Here is a 20,934-nt window from a genome sequence, read left to right as displayed (position 1 = left end):
GTGTGGATGGGTTGACTGAGAGGAGGGAATGTTGGGGGTGAGGGGGGGTGGGGGGGGCTTTATCCGTCCGCTGTTGTTCGTGTCTCTCACTCTCTCGCTCTCGTCTGTTGTGGATCGTCGACTTCGTGTGTCTGAGGCGGAAAACACAAGACCATCAGGAGGAAAGAAGAGAAAGAGGAGGAGGAGAAGGAGGAAGCGGAGGGAAAAGAAGAAGATGAAGTGTTAGAAGTAGAAGAAGGGGAAGAACGTGAACAAGAATAAGAATAAAAAGAAACAGAAAATATAAATGAAAGTACAGGAAAAGAAAGAATAAAGAAGGAAAAGCAGAACAAGTAGAACACGAAAAGCAAGAACAAAAAGAAGACAGACAAAAGGCAAAAAAAAAAATCAGAAGAAAATAAAACCAGAACGAAACAAAAACAGAAGAATGAAAAAAAAATAACAAGAGGAGAGAAGTAGAGACCCAATACGGAGGAAAGAGAAAGAAAGAGGTACAGCAGGAAGAGAAGGATGGAGGAAAAAAGAGGATGGGAGAGAGAGGTAAGCATTTGTGATCAGTTTATGCATCATCTATTTCGTGGGGGGCGGTTAAATCATGGCACAAATTTGGCCCGTCGCTGCTACACGGTGAAGCCACAAATTTGGCCCGTCGCTGCTACACGGTGAAGCCACAAATTTGGCCCGTCGCTGCTACACGGTGAAGCCACAAATTTGGCCCGTCGCTACTCCACGGTGAAGCCACAAATTTGGCCCGTCGCTGAGGTGGTGGAATCGCTGCCCACCCAACAAAGGAAAGCGATGAGGTTTAAACGCACAAATTATTACTGTCCCGACTCGCTTAGACGATCGATGCGAGTCTATTGTGCGAACTTGAGACGAGAACTGGAAGAGGAGGAGGAGGAGGTGGAGGAGGTGGAGGTGGAGGTGGTGGTGAAGTGGAGCATTGATACAAGAGAACTGACTGCTTGATTGAAGAAGGAAGAGGAGAGTGAAGGAAGAGATGGGAAGACGAGCAGATGGAGGAGGAGGAGAAGAAGAAGAAGAAGAAGAAGAAGAAGAAGAAGAAGAAGAAGGAGAAGGAGGAGAAGGAGAAGAAGAAAAAAAGAAGGAAGAGGAGAGTGAAGGAAGAGATGAGAAGACGAGAAGATGGAGGAGGAGAAGAAGAAGAAGAAGAAGCAGGAAGAGATGAGAAAGAGGAACAGTAAGAGGAAGAGGAGGAATTTAAAGAGGAGGAGGAGGAGGAGAATAAAAAGGAAGAGAAAGACAAAGCGAAAGAAAGGAGAAGATGAAGACGAAGAACAAGAACAAGAAGAACAAGAACAGGAGAAAGAAGAAGAGGAAAGAGGAAGAAAAAGAAGAAGAAAACGAAAAAAAGAAGAGGTCCATTTAGTGTTACCTTCCAATCCGTTGAATCAGAATATTGTGTCGAGGTCTTGTGAAGGTTGTGACGGGAAGGTGTCGCGGGGGAATGATGTGTGGGAACTGTTGACGGGAGGAGGAGGAGGAGGAAGAGGAGGAGGAGGAGGAGGAGGAGGAGGAGGAGGAGGAGAAGTTTTACGTGACGAAAAGAAAAATGCGACAGGTGTGAGGAGGATAAAAGGGACTAGGAATTGTCGAGGATGTGGAGGAAGAGGAGGAGGAGGAGGAGGAGGAGGAGGAGGATCAGATCGAAGAAGAAGAAGAAGAAAGAAAATAAAGAAAAAGAAGAAGGAAGGTGAGAAATAGGAAAACGATATCGAGAGAGAGAAAAAGAGGAATAAGAAGAGGAGGAGGAGGAGGAAGAGGAAAAAAAGTCACATGAACGAGCATATTCTAACGTTAAACAAGGCCTTCAAAACGTTTTCCTTATCAATAGTGCTGTATATTATGTTTCTATCAATCTATCTATCTAGCTATCAATCTATATCTCTTCTAACCCCCCCCCACCCACCCCCACACACACACACGCACGCACACTCACTCCCCCTCAACACATATACACTGCCACACACTAGCTACCAAAAAGAGTTGAGCTTTGTCGGAGTTCATTGCAAGTGTTCCTCGGCGTGACGGGCAGCAGCAGGGAGGTGAGACGCATTCGACAAGAGTGTTTTAATTAGGCCAGGTGAAGGTTTGTCCTGGTGCGGATCCGGAGAGAGAGAGAGAGAGAGAGAGAGAGAGAGAGAGAGAGAGAGAGAGAGAGAGAGAGAGAGAGAGAGAGATGAGTAAGGAAGTGAAGTTACAGGTAGGAAGATGAGAAGGAGGAAGATGAAAACAAATAGGGCATATCGTGCAGTCGAGATCACATACTCACGCACGCACGCACACACACAAAAAAAAACTCAGGTGAAAATTCCCATAACAGTAATACGTATTAGAGAACAAAATATATAGATTGAAAATGAAAGAACACACACACACACACACACACACACACACACACACACACACACACACACACACACACACTTACCCTTCCCATAGTGTCGTTTAGGCGGCGGGTGCAGGAAATTGCCGCCACACCGTCCCCCGCCCTGCCCCGCCCCCGCCCCGCCCCCCGGCCACAGGTGCATTATGGGGTAGTTTTGGGCGCCCCGTGAAGGCCTCGTTGCGTCTCGTGGTCTTCATTGCCCTCCCGAGGACCTCAATTTGCCTCCTGAGGGTAATATTCCTCGCTAGTTTGACTCTGTGTGTGTGTGTGTGTGTGTGTGTGTGTGTGTGTGTGTGTGTGTGTTGACTAGATTCCCGCGGCTGTTGGTGGGTGACTCAAGGTTGGGGGCGGGGTAAGGTTAGGGCAGCTTGGTGGTTGAATTAAGGCCTGGTTGATGTATTAAGGCTTGAGAGATGAGTGGAGGTGAGGGATGGGATGAGCGAAGTTAGGTGAAGGAGTGTGGAAAGGGGTGAAAGTGGAGTAGAGAATGGAAGTGATGTGGGTGGATGAAGAGCTGAAGGGGGAGTGCTAGGATGAGTTAGGTTGGCAAAGGAAAGACTCAGGTAAAAGGAGGAGTGTAGAAGGAGAGGAGAATTAGAAAACGGAGGAGGAAAGAACGAAGGATAAGCAGAAATACATAAAGGAGAAAGCAAAAAAAAAACAGAGAAGAATTAGAGGTAGATAGAGAAGGCCAGAGACGGAAGGATGAAAAGCAGAAACGGAGGAAAAGAGAAAAAGAAACGAGGAAAAGGAGAGAAAAAGTTTGACGAGAGGGAAACACAGAAATATAAGAACAGTGGATGGGAGATCGGGGGAGGTGGAAGAGGTGGCCGGGAACGAGAGGAGGAGGAGGAGGAGGAGGAGGAGTAGAGAAGATACGGATGCTGGGCGGGTGAGCAGAGAGCCAGGAAGAGGGAGGCGGGCGAGTTGCAAGCGGTTGGATGTCATATTTACATGGAAACGTTTATTGCTACTGCTGCTCGCGGCTTTCCTGGGCTGAGCTGGGCTGGATTGGGCTGGGGTGCGGCGGGATACACTCTGGTAAGCTAGGGTAGGGCTGGAAAGACTGGGCTGGGGAGCGACTAGGTAGACTTTGGTGGGCTGGGGTGCTGCAGGATAGACTCTGGTAAGCTAGGGTAGGGCTGGAAAGACTGGGCTGGGGAGCGAGTAGGTAGACTTTGTTGGGCTGAGGTACCGGTGGAAAGTCTGTCCTGGGCTGGGTTGAAGCTGGGGTGAGGTTTAGAAGGCTGGTCTTGGCAAGGCTAGGGTGCAACTGTAGACTTTGATATTCTTGGGAAGGGGTTGGAAAGACAAGGGAATGCTGAGGCAAGGCTGGGGTGAGGTTGAGTAGGTTGGTCTTGGCTGGGGTGAGGTGAGATTAAGTACACTGGTCTTGACTGGACTGGGGTTTTCTTGGGGTTGGGCTGCCGGAGTGATCCTGTTTTCGCCTGGCCGGTTCGCGTGTAGCCGCTGGCCGCCTCACAGCCGCAGGGATAAACGTCTCGTGAAGGCGAAGTGGTTAGTGCCGGACCAGATCGTTTGGGGAGGAAGGGAAGCGAGGGAAAGAAAGTGAGATTGATGCAACCAGATTTAGAAGCGACAGAGAGAAGAAGAAAGCCATGTTCAGAATACGTCCGTTGTATAAACAGATACACATTTTATTGATGGCATCGTTTGGAAAGAAAGGAAAGTAGCGAAGGAGAGCGAGTGAGATGGACGCAGACGGATTTAGGAAAGACAGGGAAAAGGAGGGAGGAAAAAAATGAAACGTTGAAAAATTAGCCAGTATAGTTTTGGATAGTGAAAGATTTAGGAGGAACAGAGAAGATAAAAAAAAACATATTGGAAAAGGAAACTTGCATAATTATGAGAGCGAGTGACGCCGTGTCCTCCCTTCCTCGTCTCCCAACACACGGCTCAGCTCTCTCTCTCTCTCTCTCTCTCTCTCTCTCTCTCTCTCTCTCTCTCTCTCTCTCTCTCTCTCTCTCTCTCTCTCTCTCTTTTCCTACATCAGCGCTATTTGTCCTCTTGTTTCCCGCCCGGCCGACCTCAATACTTCTCCCTTTCATTTTTATTTTTCTTCTTTTTCTTGTTTTCTTGTTCTGTTTTACTTGTATTTGTTCTTGTTCTATTTCTTCTTGCTCTTCTTTTCTTCATCCTCTTCTTCTTCTTCTTCTTCTTCTTCTTCTTCTTCTTCTTCTTTTTCTACTAGGTACTTCTTCTTGTGTGTGTGTGTGTGTGTGTGTGTCCTTGTATCGGGACTCGAAAACGTGGACCATTTCTCTCTCTCTCTCTCTCTCTCTCTCTCTCAACCTCTATCTATCTATCTATTTATCTTATCTTTTCTAGCATCAGCATAAAATCGTCATCCCGTTCGTCCTTCCTAAGAACTCACCCTCAGAAAGACGTTCTTCCTCCTCCTCCTCCTCCTCTTCCTCTTCCTCCTGCGCCGTTGTTTTTTTATCGCCCTCGCAAGGAAATGAGATATACGAACATTGGTATTATTCGTCCTCTTGTTTTCCGCTTGGCTGTCCTCAAAGGTCTTGCCTCTCAATACGGCTTTCCTTTTCAACCTCTGCCTCCTCTTTTTTCTGTGTGTGTGTGTGTGTGTGTGTGTGTGTGTGTGTGTGTGTGTTTGTAGTTTTATCTTCTCTCAAGTTTTCTTCTATATATATTTTTTACAACAAGGAAGGCGGCTCAAAAGTAAGGAACATACCCATAGACTTATATAATAGCCATACAGTTGGGTTTCATATCCTAATGTCACTTTTATTTTCCCCCTTATCCTCCCTTATCCCTATACATGGCTTCCTTTTTTTGCCTCTTTCTCCTACTTTTTGTGTATAGTTTCTTCCCCGGTCAAGTCCCCGTCTATATAATACCCAAATACGTGTTTCTCTTATCCTAACGTTACTCTTGTTATCGCATCGTCCTCAAAGATCTTGCCCTCAATACTGCTTACCGTTTTAATCACTTTCTCCTCTTTGTGTATATAGTTTCATCTCTCTTCAAGTTTCCGTCTATATAATGCCAATTCATGTAGTTCTTTTATCCAAACTTTTCTATTATTTGCTCTCTCGTTTTCTGCTCTAAGTCCTTTCCCCAAAAACTAACTCGTCTTCTCTACGAGACCCATACACGTGGTTTTCTCATCATAACGTCACTGTCATTTCCCTCATGTCTACCTCTCGTCTATTCTTGAAGTCTTTATCTCAAACTCTCTCTTCCTCCTCTTTATGAATCTGTTCCTAGCGTCCCCAAAGTGCCTGCCTGACCTCAAGGTTACAAACACCCGCCGGCGCGCTCTTCGTCGGCTTAACTGACACCGCCTCTCGTCCTCCAAAACGCCTCGTGGGTGGGTAACGCTACACCAGCTGACAACGGCCCTGTGGCACGCCCGGGGAAGGTCTGAAGAGGCGGCACGTGTTGTTCTTTTAGGCTTTGAGAGGGTGGAGTGAGGAGGAGTTGGATTCGTGGGGTTGAGCTCTGAGGAAGGGGATGAAGGAGGTAACTGAAGGAGAGGGAGCCGTGGGTGGTGGTGGTGTGATGTGTGGGGTGGTTCGTGTGGAAATGGGTGATTTGGGGTTGGTTGATGTTTAGGGATAGGTAGTGGTAGTAGTAGTAGTAGTAGTAGTAGTAGTTGTTAGCAATTCACCAGTGAGCAAAAGATTCACTATATTATATCTTTCCCAAGTAAGTACACCCACCCATAGTTTACTTAGTGTTCCATACGTAGAAGTTACCGCAGTATAGGACGTAGCGAAAAAACAGAGAAGATTAAAGAAAAGAATAATGATAAAAAAATGAAAACTATCGAAACCAGTAAGCGATACAGGACACGATACCAGTCACCCTACATAACTAGTCTTTCTCTTTACATGTGCAGCTAACACCCGGATTTACCACCCTCAGTATATGTGAATGTGTGGGGGAAAGTACAAGGTGAGATGAACAAGGGCAGGAAATGGTTGGGTACAGTAGGGTTAGGAAAGGTAGGTTAGTGCAGGGTAAGGCAGGATGGGGCAGGCTGGGGTAATGTAAGGGAAGGATGGGGAAGGTTAGGGTAGGGTAAGGTAGGTTGATACAGAGTTGGATGAAGGGGAGAGCGGCAGGTTAGAGCAGGCTGATGTAGGGGAGGAAGGGGTAGGTTAGGACAGGCCGGGGCAGGGCTGAATAGGCTGAATAGACCACTTTTCACACTATTGTCAATCATGATCATATTTTTCCCGCCCACCACTTTTCTATAACTCTGGTCTATTGGTGCGGGCGTGATGGGCGTCAGAAGTGAGAGAGAGAGAGAGAGAGAGAGTTATAAATCGAATTCCGGCTTTTAGAGAGCTTGTTATTGAGGAGTTAATGGCAGGGAATTGGTACAGGAAAGAAGGGAGGGAGAGAGGAGGGTAGGGAGGGAAGGAGAAAGAGTGGAGGAGAGGAAAAAAAGGAAGGAAGTTAAGGAGGTGGTGGTGGTGGTGGTGATCGTGAGGAGAATAGGAAAGGGGGAGAGAAAGGGAGAAGGAGAGAGAAGAGGAGGAGGGGAGGAGAGGAGAGGAGAGAGGAAGTGTGACCAGGTTAAAACTCGTATTGGTGTTGTGCAAAAGTTTTCAAATACATCACATACTTCTGACACACACACACACACACACACACACACACAACCCCCACCCCCCCACCCCACCCCCACACACACACATATACACTTACTCCCCTACACACACACACACACACACACACACACACACACACACACACACACACAAACAAACAAACATAACCCCCCATACACACATATATACATACACTTACCCCCCCCACCCACCCACCCCCACACACACACTCACACATACACACACACGGAAAACTAATAAAAATTCACCGCGGCCCAAATCCATTACCTCCACACATCACGCGCAGAGAGGGAGGGACTGACACCAAAAATTAACAGTTACAATGACGAGTCTCTCCCCCTCCTCTGTACCCTTCCCTTCCCTCCCCTTCCCTCTCGCCTTCACTTCCGTATAGCCCCACTTTCCATCCCTCCCTCCCTACCTTCATTTCTCTCCCCCTCTCCTCTGATTTCTCTTCCCCTATAACCCCCACCTCCCTTCCCTTCCCTTCCCCTAACCCCTCTTTTCCAGCCCTTACTTTTCTTTTCTCTGATTTCCCTTCCCCTATAACCCCAATTTCTCTTCTCTCCCCTGTGATTTCCCTCCCCTGTATCCTCGTGTCTCCCCTCTTTTCCCCCCCCTCCCTCCCTATAATTCCCCTCTCCCTATACCTCCCCTCTCCTTCACTTCTATTCCCCTTCTCCTATACTCCCCTCTCCTCCATTCCTTCATTACTCCTCTTTCTCTACCCCAACCTTTCTCCCCTCCCCTCCCCTCTCTCTCTCTCCCCTCGCTCTACACTCTTCTCTCCTCCTCCATACCCTTCTCCCCCTGTGCCCCTTCCTCTCTCCCCACTCGCCCCCTTCCCCCCTCTCCCCTGGCCACAATACCTCCCTCATAATGTACCCGTCCCTCCCCCCCTCCCCTCCCCCCCTTCCCCGCCCTTCGTCCCATCACAAACCATTGAAAATTTAATGGAAACAGACTCATGGCAGAAACTGTGAGCATATTGTGAGCTAAAGGCGTGAAGCGAGTGTGAAAAAGGTATGATGTGTGTGTGTGTGTGTGTGTGTGTGTGTGTGTGTGTGTGTGTGTGTGTGTGTGTCCAGATTAAGTAAATACAATGTTTAGGATAAAACTGCAACACACACACACACACACACACACACACACACACAACTCTTAACGGATAATGATAATAATAATAATAATAATAATAATAATAATAATAATAATAATAATAATAATAATAATAATAATAATAATAATAATAATAATAATAATAATAATAATAGAGGTAACATATATAAGGTCAAATACAAATAAATCATAAAAGCTCTTCATATCACTCATCTTTTTCTCTTTTTTTTCTATTCTCTGTAACCAATTTCCTCTTTAATTTTCCGATCCACTTCTATTTATACAACGCACACAGCCTTGACATTCAGCTCACCTTTGCATGTGTTGGTTTAATATTTTGAGAGTATTTCCGTACAGAGGTTTATCGTGATGTTATTGTTGTGGATTTTCAGTATTTGAGGATTCTTTGGCATTTCGCATTTTTTTTTGGAGGGGTGGGGGGGGAGGGGGAGGAGAGGGGGAGTGGAAGAGGAGGAGGGGAAGGATTGGTGGCATGTCGCATTTTTTTTTTTGGGGGGGGGGGGAGGGAGTGGAAGGGGGGAGGAGGGAGTGGAAGAGGAGGAGGAGGAGGGGAGGAAGGGATTTGCTGCATGTCACCTGAGTTTTAATTTTCTCCTTCATTTTTTTAATTCATATTTTTTTTCTTTTTTTTTTTTGTCCTTTTTTCATTTATCATTTGTTCGTTTTTTCTTCCACTGTTTTTGCCATTTGTTTTTGTTTTTATTATTCTTTTATTCTTGTTTTTTTTATCAATTGTTATTTCTTTCTTTTATGCTTCGTTTTGTCTCTTTCTTATTTTTTGTAACTCTACTTCATCCATCCTTCCTTCCTTCTTTCCTCTCACTCTCTCTACCTCGCAAGCCCCTTCTACTCCACTCCATCCTTCCCTATCTCTCTCTCTCTCTCTCTCTCTCTCTCTCTCTCTCTCTCTCTCTCTCTCTCCCTTACCTGTCTTCACCTGTCCCTCCCTTCAGGTAACCCAATCAACACCCTTCACCTCTAAGTTTGGACACCTACTTTATTTTTCCCTTTAATCTCACTAAAGTTACCCCCTCTCTCTCTCTCTCTCTCTCTCTCTCTCTCTCTCTCTCTCTCTCTCTCTCTCTCTCTCTCTCTCGCTCTCGCTCTCCACTCCCCTTCCTTCACTTCCCTCTCACTTACCTTCCTCTCTCATCTCTTCTTTTTCTCTCTTTTTCTCCCTCACCCACTTTACTTATTCCTCTCTACGTGGCTATTTTTCTCATCTCCTTTCCCTTCCTTTAATCTCCATCTCTCACTCACTCACTCACTCACTCACCAAAGTCATTCCACTTATCCCCTTCCTTCTCATGCTATGGCCTCACCTTCATTCCCTCTCTCCCTCTCTCTCTCTCTTTCTCTCCCTTCACCTTCCTTCCCTTTAACTGTCTCCTCAATTCGTTCCCTCAAAGTCTCCTTACCCCCCTTTCCCTTCCTTCCCTTTCCCATCAACTTCCCATCTTCCCCTTCGCCATCGCTTTGCACTCTCCTCCTACCTTCCCTTCCCCTCACCTCCCCTTCAGTTTCCCCTCATTTTCCATCACCTTCTCAGTCTCCATCTTCCTCTCTTCATTCATCTTATTCACTTTTTCTGTCCTTTCTATTCGTGATATTCTTCCTCTCCTTCATATTCCTTACCTGTGTCATTTTCGCTTTGCACTCTCTGTTTTTCTCCTTTCCTTCATTTTTCCCTTACCCTCCCCCTCACTTTCTCCTCACCTTCCCCTCACCTTTCCTATCTGTTCCTCATGTTCTTCCTCTCCTTCATATTCCTTACCTGCGTTTCCAATCATTTTCGCTTTGCACTCTCCCTGTTTTTCTCCTTTCCTTCACTTTCCCGAACCCTCCATCACTTTCCCCTCGCCTTTCCCTCTGTCTTCGTTTTCCATTCCCCATCAACTTCTCATCTTCACCCATACGGACACTTCACGCCTTGTCTCCTCCCCTCACCTTCCCTTCACTTTCCCCGTACCTTCCTCACAATTTCTGCCTTCCATTTCCCATATGCTTCTCATCCCTCACTTTCTCTTCATCTTCACCTTCCTTCCCCTTACATCCCCCTTTGCCTTCCCCCTCTTTCCCCTCCCCTCTCACCCCCATCACCCCCTTCCTCACCTCCCCCTCCCCTTCCCTTCCGTCACCTCCCTCTCCGCCGAGTTTGGTATCTGAGGAGAACTTGGATATTGCTCCTGACCTCTTTCCTCGCGGCTGGGCAATGAACGACCTTGACCCAATATTGACTAACCCCGAGAGAGAGAGAGAGAGAGAGAGAGAGAGAGAGAGAGAGAGAGAGAGAGAGAGAGAGAGAGAGAGAGAGAGAGAGGCCACTAATATCTGCTAATTTTCATCTCCATCTCCCCGTCCTCCTCTTCCTCCTCCTCCTCCTCTTCCTCCTTCTCCTTCATCATCATTTGGTCTTTCCTCCTCCTCCTCCTCCTCCTCCTCCTCCTTCTGCTCTTCCTCTTCATCTTTGTTTCTCTGCTCACCCTTTTTTAATCATCGTTCATTTTTCATACCTTCTTCAAACTTCCTTTATCCTTTTTTCATCCCTTTTCATCTTTCTTTATCCTATCTATCCCTTCCTTATCTTTTCTTCATCCCGCGTGTATCCCCTATCCTTCCTTTCTCCCTCATCTCTCCTCTCCCGCCCACACTCTTCCTCTTCCATCCTTTCCTCCTCTTCCTCCTCCCTTACTCACCCACACTCTCCTCTCATCCACAGCATCGACCTTCGGGAGATGGCGGACAAGGAGTACATCGACGAGGAGGTGAAGGGCCGGGTGCGGGCTAAGGTGTCTGAAGGCGGTCACCTCACCCTCGACCCGCTGCTGGGCTCCGACGCGGGCAGGTACAAATGTAGAGTCGACTTCAAGGACGGACCCACGCTCTCTGCCTTCGTCAACCTCACAGTCTACGGTAAGGAGGAGAGGTTGAGAGAGGAGTGTTTGTGAGGGGAGGAGGAAGAAACTGAGGGAGGTGAATGAATTGGTTAAGGGAGGAAGGATATAAGGGAAGAGTGTGTTGGGTAAGGAAGGAATGAAGGAGGTGAGCTGAGTGTGTTGAGTAAGAAGTTGAAAAGAGAGTGAGGTAAATGTGTTGGCTAAGGCAGGAAGGGAAGAAGGGAAGAGTGTGTTGGTTAAGGAAGGAATGAAGGAGGTGAGTTGAGTGTGTTAGGTAAGAAGTTGATAGTGAGCTCTTTGGAGAGAAATCAAGGGAGGCAAGGAATATGTTGGTCAGTGGAAGGAAAGAATGGGAAGGAAGGAAGGAAGGAAGGAAGGAAAGGAAAGAAAACTTGACTAAAAAAAAGATTAAAGGAAAGGAAAGGAAAGAGGGAAAGGAAAGGAAAGAGAAGAAAAGAGCGAGAAGGAAAGGATGGGAGAGGCTAGTACAGGAAAGTAAAGGACAGAACAGGTTAACACAGAAAAGGAAAAGAAAGAAAAGGAAAAAGAATTAAAACAAACGAAAGAAAGGGCAAAGGAAATATGGAGGAGAGAAGACAGTGTGAGAAAGCATAACCGTTCATTCTCTATCTCAATCTGCGACGAAGCGAGGGAATAATAGGAAATAGAATTAAGGTGGACAGGTAGCATTAAGGAGAAGGGTGAAGAGGAGGAGGAGAGAACCGTGGAAAGGGAGGAGAAAGACAACATTCTCTCGCCCCTCTCATCAGCCGTGGCGTCTCCGTTGAGCAGGAAGCGTGAGGGTGGAGGGAAGGAGTGAGGGGCTGTTTGTTGTCTTTTGTTCTGTCTCATTAATTAAGGCAAGTTTGAGTTGGGAGTTAGATGTGGAGGATTGTACAGCTCGTGTGTGTGTGTGTGTGTGTGTGTGTGTGTGTGTGTGTGTGTGTGTGTGTGTGTGTGTGTGTGTATGTGTGTGTGTGTGTGTGTGTGTGTGTGTGTGTGTGTGTGTGTTTGCGTGTGTTTGTCTGTCTGTGTCTAGCTGTCTCGGGTTATATTAAAGCCACCTGGTGCCCCCCCTCCCGGGCCAGGCCGCGGCACCGTCCCCGCCACAAGCAGTGCCGCGGCCGTGGAGGCAATCAGGGGACCGGCGGCATTAGCCTCGCCCTTCCCCCACCCCGGCCCCCGCCTGAGCCCCCGCCGCCACACATTACCGCTCGGCGCGGCCTGGGGGAGGCGTGCCCGGTGCCATCACAGGGCCGCGGCACCGCCCGTGCAAGTGCCGTGCAGGTTTCGCCGGGCACGTCGTGCTGAAGCGTTGTGCTGCAGCGCCGCGCGCCATTTCAGAGTTAATGAAACTTGGAGAATTCAGCAACGCCGCTGGTTTTAACGTTTGAGAGGCGGCGGTGGCGATGACCGGAGGGTGAGCGTGACAGCCGCGGGAGGGAGGCAGGAAAGGGGGCACCTGTGAGGGAGAGCCTGGGGCGGTCGGGGCGCCTGCGAGGGGAAGCGTTGCACAGTTTTAATTAATAACAATTTTGATGACGCGGTCATTGTACACAAAATATCAAAGGTTTGAACGTTGATTTCAGATAAACTTTTCAACATTTCTCGCCGAGTGGCAGCGGCAGGCACGCAGCGTGTCCGGCCCGCGACACACACACACACACACACACACACACACACACACACACACCCCGCTGCCCTGCACCAATATATATATATATATATATATATATATATATATATATATAGATATATATATATATATATTATATATATATATATGTGTGTGTATGTGTGTGTGTGTGTGTGTGTGTGTGTGTGTGTATGTATGTATGTATGTATGTATGTACGTATGAACTCGTCCCCTCATTCCATAAATCTGTTGCCGAGTGTTGCATTTCACTTTCGGTAAAATGTTACAGAGACAGTCGACTGTGTTGTCAAAAATGTTTTCCATCCTTGTTCAGGTATTTATGAGGGGCGACAAAGAGGGGGGGGGGGGGCTCGAGGGTGGAAGTGTCACGCCCGTCAAGCGGCGCCGCGGTGGGTGGACAATGTGTGCTTGTGTGTGTTAGCAGTGTGCCAGGAGGTGGAGGCGACCTTCAAAGACATTACGGGAGATAAACGGTGGAGGAAGGGACGGTATTGGAGTGTGTGTGTGTGTGTGTGTGTGTGTGTGTGTGTGTGTGTGTGTGGAGGGGGGTGTCTGTGTACCATGAGTGTGATGAACGATGCTGTGGGAATGTGGTGGTGGTGTCGTGTGACGTTGTGAGGCGGTGGTCTTGTGGCTGGTGTGATGCGTGACGGTGTGTCGTGTGTCCCGGTGGTGATGGTGCTGGAGCCGCGAGCACCTTGCTTCATCACTCTCCGCGGGGGTGAGGAGCAGGACATGTGACAGCGACGTAGGGGTGTGGGCGTTAGCGTGATGGGCACTAATTAATGGCTTGATGCGCTGTTAGTCCGCCCTCGCCACGCATTACCACTGTAGCGCCGGTGGTGATGGCGACGGGAATACTGGTGATGGCGGTGTGGTGTTACTGGTGTTGGTGGTGGTGGTGTAAGGGGTGAAAATGGAAGGCAATGATCCAGAATGTATTGTGATGACCGTACGCTGTGATTGGGGTTGTTGGTAGTGGTGATGGTGGTGGTGTGTTTTATGATTCATGGTGGTGGTGGTGGTGATGGCGGACGGGTAGGAGTGACCATCATTACCACTGTTGAGAGGGAGTATTCATGTATTAGTTAGGTAAAGTTAGGTAAGGGTCTCCTCACACACATGACATACATCCTTGAACTAACCATTGCGTTGATAATTAGAGTTTTGGTTATAGTTAGGTAAGGTTAAGGGTCTCCTCACACATATGACATACATCCTTGAACTAACCATTGCGTTGATAATTAGAGTTTTGGTTATAGTTAGGTAAGGTTAAGGGTCTCCTCACACACATGACAGACATCCTTGAACTAACCATTGCGTTGATAATTAGAGTTTTGGTTTTAGTTAGGTAAGGTTAAGGGTCTCCTCACACACATAACAGACATCCTTGAACTAACCATTGCGTTGATAATTAGAGTTTTGGTTTTAGTTAGGTAAGGTTAATGGTCTCTTCACACACATAACAGACATCCTTGAACTAACCATTGCGTTGATAAGGAGTGTTTTGGTTATCGTTAAGTAAAGTTAGGTAAGGGTCTCATCAAACACACATGACATACATCCTTGAACTAACCATTGCGTTGATAAGGAGTGTTTTGGTTATAGTTAGGTAAAGTTAGGTAAGGGTCTCTTCACACACATAACAGACATCCTTGAACTAACCATTGCGTTGATAAGGAGTGTTTTGGTTATAGTTAGGTAAAGTTAGGTAAGGGTCTCTTCACACACATAACAGACATCCTTGAACTAACCATTGCGTTGATAATTAGAGTTTTGGTTATCGTTAAGTAAAGTTAGGTAAGGGTCTCATCACACACATGACAGACAGCCTTGTACTAACCACTGTATTGATAGTTGCTGTTAGGTAAGGTTAAGGGTCTCTTCACAAGCATGACAGCCTTGTACTAACCGTGGTGTTGATAGTGACTATTTTTATTATAGTTAGGTAAGGTTAAGGGTCTCTTGCACTAACTGTGGTGTTGTTAGTGTTTTGGGTATAGTTAGGTAAGGTTAAGAGTTTTTTCATACACATGGCGGCCCTTTATTATAATAGTTGTGTTCTTAGTGAGCGTTCTGGGTATAGTTAGGTAAGCTAGGGTCTCTTGTACTAACTGTGGTGTTGATAGAGTGTTTTGGGTATAGTTAGGTTAGGTTAAGCGTCCCTCCACACACATAACGGCCCTGTACTAACCGTTGTGTTCTTAGTGAGGGTTCTGGGAATAGTTAGGTAAGGTTAAGCTCTCTTGTACTAACTGTGGTGTTGATAGTGTTTTGGGTATAGTCAGGTAAGGTTAAGGGTCCCTTCACACCCATGACAGCCCTGTACTGACCACCGTGTTGTCTGTGCCCTCAGTGATGCCGTCCCGCCTGATGGTGCTGGATAAGGGGGGCCGCCAGATCACCCCCGGCCTGCTGGGGCCCCTGACGGAAGGCTCCAAGCTCACCCTCTCCTGCGTCGCCACGGGAGGTGAGGCTCAACATACTGTCATACCCGTGTCACCTCTGTTTGCTGTGTTTGTCTTTCTGTATTGCCCAGGAACTTTCCGTGTATGCGTGCCTGTCCTGTCCTGCTGCCCGTCCCTTCTCTGTTTTCTCGGCCTTTCTTTCTGTATTGCCCAAGAACTTTCCGTGTTTGCGTCCCTGTCCTGTCCTGCTGCCCGTCCCTTCTCTGTTTTCTCGGCCTTTCTTTCTGTATTGCCCAAGAACTTTCCCTGTATGCGTGCCTGTCCTACCCGGCTGCCCGTCCCTTCTTTGCTCTGCTTTTCTTTCTCTATTGCCCGAGAACTTTCCCTGTATACGAGTCTCAGTTTTTACTTATATGCTTCTAGTGATCATTAGTGTAACATGTATGCTTCTTTCTGTATTGCCTAAGACCAGCTTTCCTCGTACTGGTATCTCCTTCATGCCTGTAGTGGTCATTAGTGTAACATATATGACACTTTCTCTATTGCCCAAGAACTTTCCTTGTATACGAGTCTCAGTTTTACTTATATGCTTCTGTTGATCATTAGTATAAATTTTAAACTATTGCACTCTATTCTATTCCATCACTCATCGTTCTGTCCAATCCTTTACCTCTCCCAACTCCTCCTTCTCTGTCTCTGTTATATATGACCGCCCAAATTCTTTATCCCATGTAATACCTCTGATAACTACCGCCCTCTTTTCCCTTCCTCTGTCTCTTCTCAATCATCATCACCAAGGGGCATTTTTACCTCTCCCTCGCTCTCCCTCGCCTACGAACTACCTTCAGGCCTCCCCAGCTAACCTTCTGCCTTGCTTCTTCCCTCTAATACCTGTAATAACCGAACTCCTATTGCCTCTACCTCTGTCTCTTCTATATCATCGTCTTTTGTTTCTTGTTCTCCCTTCCTCGCTCTCCCTGCCTTCCTTCCTCTCCCTTCTATTGCCTCTTCCGTTGTCTCTGCTTTATCATCGTTTCTTGTTTCTCCTGTTTTCCCTTTCTTGCTCTCCTTGTTAACTTTGCCTCGTTTTTGTTTTTCCTTCCAGTCGCCGCCCGCCTAGTCCCTGTAATTCTTCCGATAACAGCTCTTCTATTTTCTTTGGCTTTTCCTCCTCTCTGGTCTCACAAGCTTGCCTACCTCTTCCTCTGTCTGTCTCTCTGTCTGTCTGTCTGTCTCGCTTTCAGCTTCTGTCACACTCCCTGTTTTTCTTCCTTCCTTTCCCTGCCTATCCTGTTCAGCTTGTTCCACTTTGCTACTCTGTCACAACATCCTTTGATCTCCCTCCCTCCTGTTACCTTCCCTTCCTTTCTCTTCCCTTCTCTTCATTTGCCTTGTCATGGCCTCCTCTGACCTCGTTTTTCAACTCTTTTCTTCCTCTTCTCTCTTCTCACTATTGCTTTCTCTATATTTGGCTTTCTTTCCCTTCCATTCTCTTTTTTCCTTACCCTCTCCCCTTCTTCTCATCCTTTCATTCTCATCTTCCCTCTCCCCCCTTTTCTTCTTTTTCCTTCCCTTCACTTCACTTCCCTTTCCTTCCCTTCCCTTCTTTATAATTGCCTTCTCTTTTCTTCTCTTCTCCTTTTACCTTTTCCTCCCCTTCCCATCATTTCACTCATTTTTCCTTCACTCATTTTTCCCCCCTTCCCCTCTCTTCCCTTTCCCTTCCCTTCCCTTCCTTTCCCTTGCCTTGCCTTGCCTTGCTTTGCCTTGCCTTCTCTCCCCTTGCCTTCCCTTCCCTTCTTTTCCCTTTCCTTCCCTTCTCTTCCCTTCTCTTCCCTTGCCTTCCCTTCCCTTCTCTTTCCTTCCCTTCCCTTCCCTTCTCTCCCCTTTCCTTCCCTTCTCTTCTCTTCCCTTCCCTTCCCTTGCCTTCCCTTCCCTACTCTCCCTTTGTCTCTTTCCTCCATCACACAATACTTTTTTTCTCTCTTCTCGTTCCTATTCTGACGCACGTTTTCATTCCAACTCGTGTTTAACTTTGTCTTTATCGAAGTTATCCCTTCACATCGCTAAATAATGGACGCGTTTTCTCTCTCTCTGACATTTATATACATTTTTTTCCTTTTTTCTTTTCCTTTTATTTTTTGTCGTATTGCTGAGTCTGTATTTTTATTTCTTCTGTTGGTTGCATTTTTTTCGCATTGTCATTTATTTACATTGTTTTCTTTTTTTCATTTTTTTTCGTCGTATCGCTGAGTACGTATTTTTTTTATCTCATTAGTTTCACCTTAGCGTTTAAATATTCAGGTTTTGCTTACGTACGTGTGTGTGTGTGTGTGTGTGTGTGTGTGTGTGTGTGTGTGTGTGTGTGTGTGTGTGTGTGTGTGTGTGTGTGTGCTTTGCTCCATTAAGATTTCTCGCTTCATCTCCCTCTCATTACACCTTTGTTTTTCCTCCTCCTCATCATCATCATCATCCTCATCCTCTTCTTCCTCATCCTCATCCTCTTCTTCCTCTTTTCCCCTTCCTGCTTCACTATTTTTTCCCTCTCACGTATTCATTCTTTTCCTCCACGCATTTTTAGAGCCTCTGATTGCTTCCTGTTCGTCTAATTTAACACAATTTACCTGGACAATTAGGATCACACAGGTATTTTCGGTTCCTCGTCCCTGACCTTTCGTACCTTCACCTGGGCGGGTCTGGTCTTACCTACACCTGTAATTACCTCGTCCAGCCTCATCACGATACACGTACGTTACCTGGCCGGTGTATGCTTTTATGTGTGTGTATGTGCGTGTGTTTGTGTGTGGTTGGGGGGAGGGGAGGATGGTAAGTGTGTGATGGGGTTGAAGGGGGGGGGTTAAGTATGTGTGTGTGCATGTGTTTGTGTGTGGTTTGGGGGTAAGGAGGGTAAGTGTGTGGTGGGGTTGGGAGGGGGGGGGTAAGTGTGTGTGTGTCTGTGTATGTGTGTGTGTGCGTGTGTTGTGGGTCTTATATAAACACATTTTCTTCGTTTCCGCTCGAGGAGTTATTTTCCAAGACACAGGAAGAAAGGGAAGAGGGGACACACGTTACATCCAGGGTCCAGGCATGCGTGAATATGTGTATGTGTGGACGTGTGTGCGAGAGGGAGGTGCTGTAGTGTGTGTGTGTGTGTGTGTGTGTGAGTGCGGTATAGACAATAGGCCAAATGTAAAGCAAAAATATATAAAAAAAAACACATCTTGTTCTTTCTATATAAATAAAACCGAAAAATTTCCCAAGAGAACCTTCAATTTTAGAAGGAAAAGGGTCTTGATTTTCCCCTCTTCAAAAAATTTACGTTGTGGAGAAGTGGAAGGAAATGCAATAAAGAAAGGTTAAGAGAGACGAAGGGAAATAAGTAAAGTAAGGTGGAAGTTTAGGAAAAGATGAAAATAAAATAAAAGGAAAGGAAATAAACCAAGTGGAAAGGAAATACAGGAAACAACGCAGAAAAATAATCCGGTAAATAAGGATGAAAGAATGACAACCCAAGTCAACTCTTGCATTAGAAAATTGGACAAATAAATATGAGTTTACGTGGAAAGTAATGCAGAGAGAGAGAGAGAGAGAGAGAGAGAGAGAGAGAGAGAGAGAGAGAGAGAGAGAGAGAGAGAGAGAGAGAGAGAGAGAGAGAGAGAGAGGAAAAGATCCCGGTTAATTAAGAGAGGTAACCCGTGGAAAAGATAAAAGAATGGTACACAAGTTAACTCATGCACAAGAAAACTGGACAGCAAAGGCATGAGGAGGAGGAGGAGGAGGAGGTGAAGCGGGGAAAATCATGCACAGAGAGAGAGGAAGAGAGACCGCAGGAAGAATAGAGGAAGAGGAGGAGGAGGAGAAGGAGGAAGAGGCAGCGAGTTAGCAAGTCCAGCAGAGCGTAGAGTGAACAGCAAGCATGAAAACAGCGATACGTATAAAAAAAAAAAATTGGCTAGGGCAAGAGAAAACCCGCGAGGCGTTATGTGCAAATCCGTTTTCCCTTCCCGTTTCAGGAGTTCCCAAGACAAAGGGCGGCCGGGCAGGGAGGGGCGGGGCGCGGTGTTTGTGTACGGGGTCGAGGCTATGTTTGTGCAGCGAGAAGCGGCGTCCAGTTAGTCACGCGACGCTGGTATTTAAACGCTTGTAAACGTCCAGGGCTAACAAGGTCAAGCCGTGATGTATCGTCCGGCTGAAGCGAGAGCGAGAGGCGGCACGAGAAGGGAGAGAGAGAGAGAGAGAGAGAGAGAGAGAGAGAGAGAGAGAGAGAGAGAGAGAGAGAGAGAGAGAGAGAGAGAGAGAGAGAGAGAGAGAGAGAGAGAGAGAGAGAGAGAGAGAGAGAGAGAGAGAATCTACGGTGGAAATACTGAGTCATAGTGAAACCTGGCAGTCGCTCTCCGTAGACTTTTTCATCCCTCCCTCCTTAGCCCATACGAAGTCGAAGAGAGAGAGAGAGAGAGATGTAAAAAAAAACCGTAAAGATTGTGAAGATTAAAATGCACTTCTTATTTGGATAGATAGATAGATAAAGAGAGAGAGAGAGAGAGAGAGAGAGAGAGAGAGAGAGAGAGAGAGAGAGAGAGAGAGAGAGAGAGAGAGAGAGAGAGAGAGTGGAAAACCGAGAGAATGCAGGAATATAGGTTTTTCAGAGGACAGAAGAGAAGGAGAAAGTGAGGTTGTGCTTGTGTGTGCATGCATGTGTGTCTGTATGTGTGTGTGTGTGTGTGTGTGCAGCAGTGACATGTTGGTGTAGGGGCGCGTCAAAGGCTTCTTCCCCCTGACGATGCTCTGATCTACGGCATGAAGACAAACGCTGCCGTGTGTCCCGCCCCATCGCCTGGCCCATAAATCACCGACGCATCGAGGAGGAAACGAGGCAAACGAAGCCGCTGGGGGGAAAACACGGACCTCTTCCCTCGGTGGTGCAGTGGTGGGTGTTGGGTAGTGGTGGTGGTGCTGCTGTCACGAAGCTTTCTGTTCGATTGCGTCCCCGAGCAGCGCGGGGAATGCCTCAGGGCCCCCGCGGAGTTAATTGCCAGTGACGTTCTCGCTTTGTTCCCCCTCGGCGGCCGTGTTTGGGCGGGGAGCAAGGCGTGGCTGGCGCTGAGGGAGGGACTGAGGCACGGGAAGGGGTGTTGCAGGGCTGGCTATGAGGCTGACGGGGAGACGAGGGAGGGGCTGAGGCTGGCTGGGAAGGTGAGAGAGGGAAGGGATAGGGCAGGGGTGGAGAGGCAAGGATGGGGCTGAGACTGGGGTGGTCATGAAACAGGGGGATGGACATGCAAAGGATGAGGATGAAGTAGAGGTGGGGAGGGGGCGGCTGCGAGGCTGACAAGGGAAGGGCTGATGCAGGCTGACTGTGAGGCTGACTGGGGAGGCGAGGGAGGGGCTGAGGCAGAGGGGGAGGCTGGGAGAATTTGATGCTGGGATAGGGATGATGCAATGGTAGGGAGTGGCTGACTAGGGAGGCAGAACGGGCTGAGGCTGGTTGGGGAGGCGAGGGAGAGAATGAGACTGGCTGGGGAGGTGAAGGAAGGGAGTAGGAAGGCTGGGGAGGCATGGGAAGGGCAGACGCAGAGGTGTGAATGAAGGATAGATGGTTACAGGTATAGTTTGGTGATACAGGGAAGAAAATACAGAGTGGTGGACTCCAGAGAAACACATAGAGATAAAGAAAAGAACGAGACAATGACAGACACAAATAGACGTAACGACGAACATAACAAAAGAAGAACGAAAGGACGAAAGAGACACAGACAAACAGAAGAGAGTTGATCAGACAGAAAGGATGCATTTACAC

At 47.4% G+C, this 20,934-nt stretch overlaps 1 protein-coding gene across 1 annotated transcript in view; it reads left to right on the top strand.

The window, feature by feature from the left end:
• Positions 1-20,934, top strand: part of LOC126980831 (nephrin-like) — a 211,982-nt gene that overhangs the window by 120,233 nt on the left and 70,815 nt on the right. The window contains exons 4-5 of the mRNA XM_050831109.1: positions 10,895-11,088; positions 15,086-15,199. Of these exons, the coding sequence (XP_050687066.1) occupies positions 10,895-11,088; positions 15,086-15,199 (308 nt within the window). The remainder of the gene's footprint in view (positions 1-10,894; positions 11,089-15,085; positions 15,200-20,934) is intronic.

The sequence above is a fragment of the Eriocheir sinensis genome, chromosome 45, assembly GCF_024679095.1.
Source record: "Eriocheir sinensis breed Jianghai 21 chromosome 45, ASM2467909v1, whole genome shotgun sequence".
NCBI lineage: Eukaryota > Metazoa > Arthropoda > Malacostraca > Decapoda > Varunidae > Eriocheir > Eriocheir sinensis.
The sequence above is the reverse complement of the archived record's forward strand: the minus strand, read 5'-3'. Positions and strand labels throughout refer to the sequence as shown.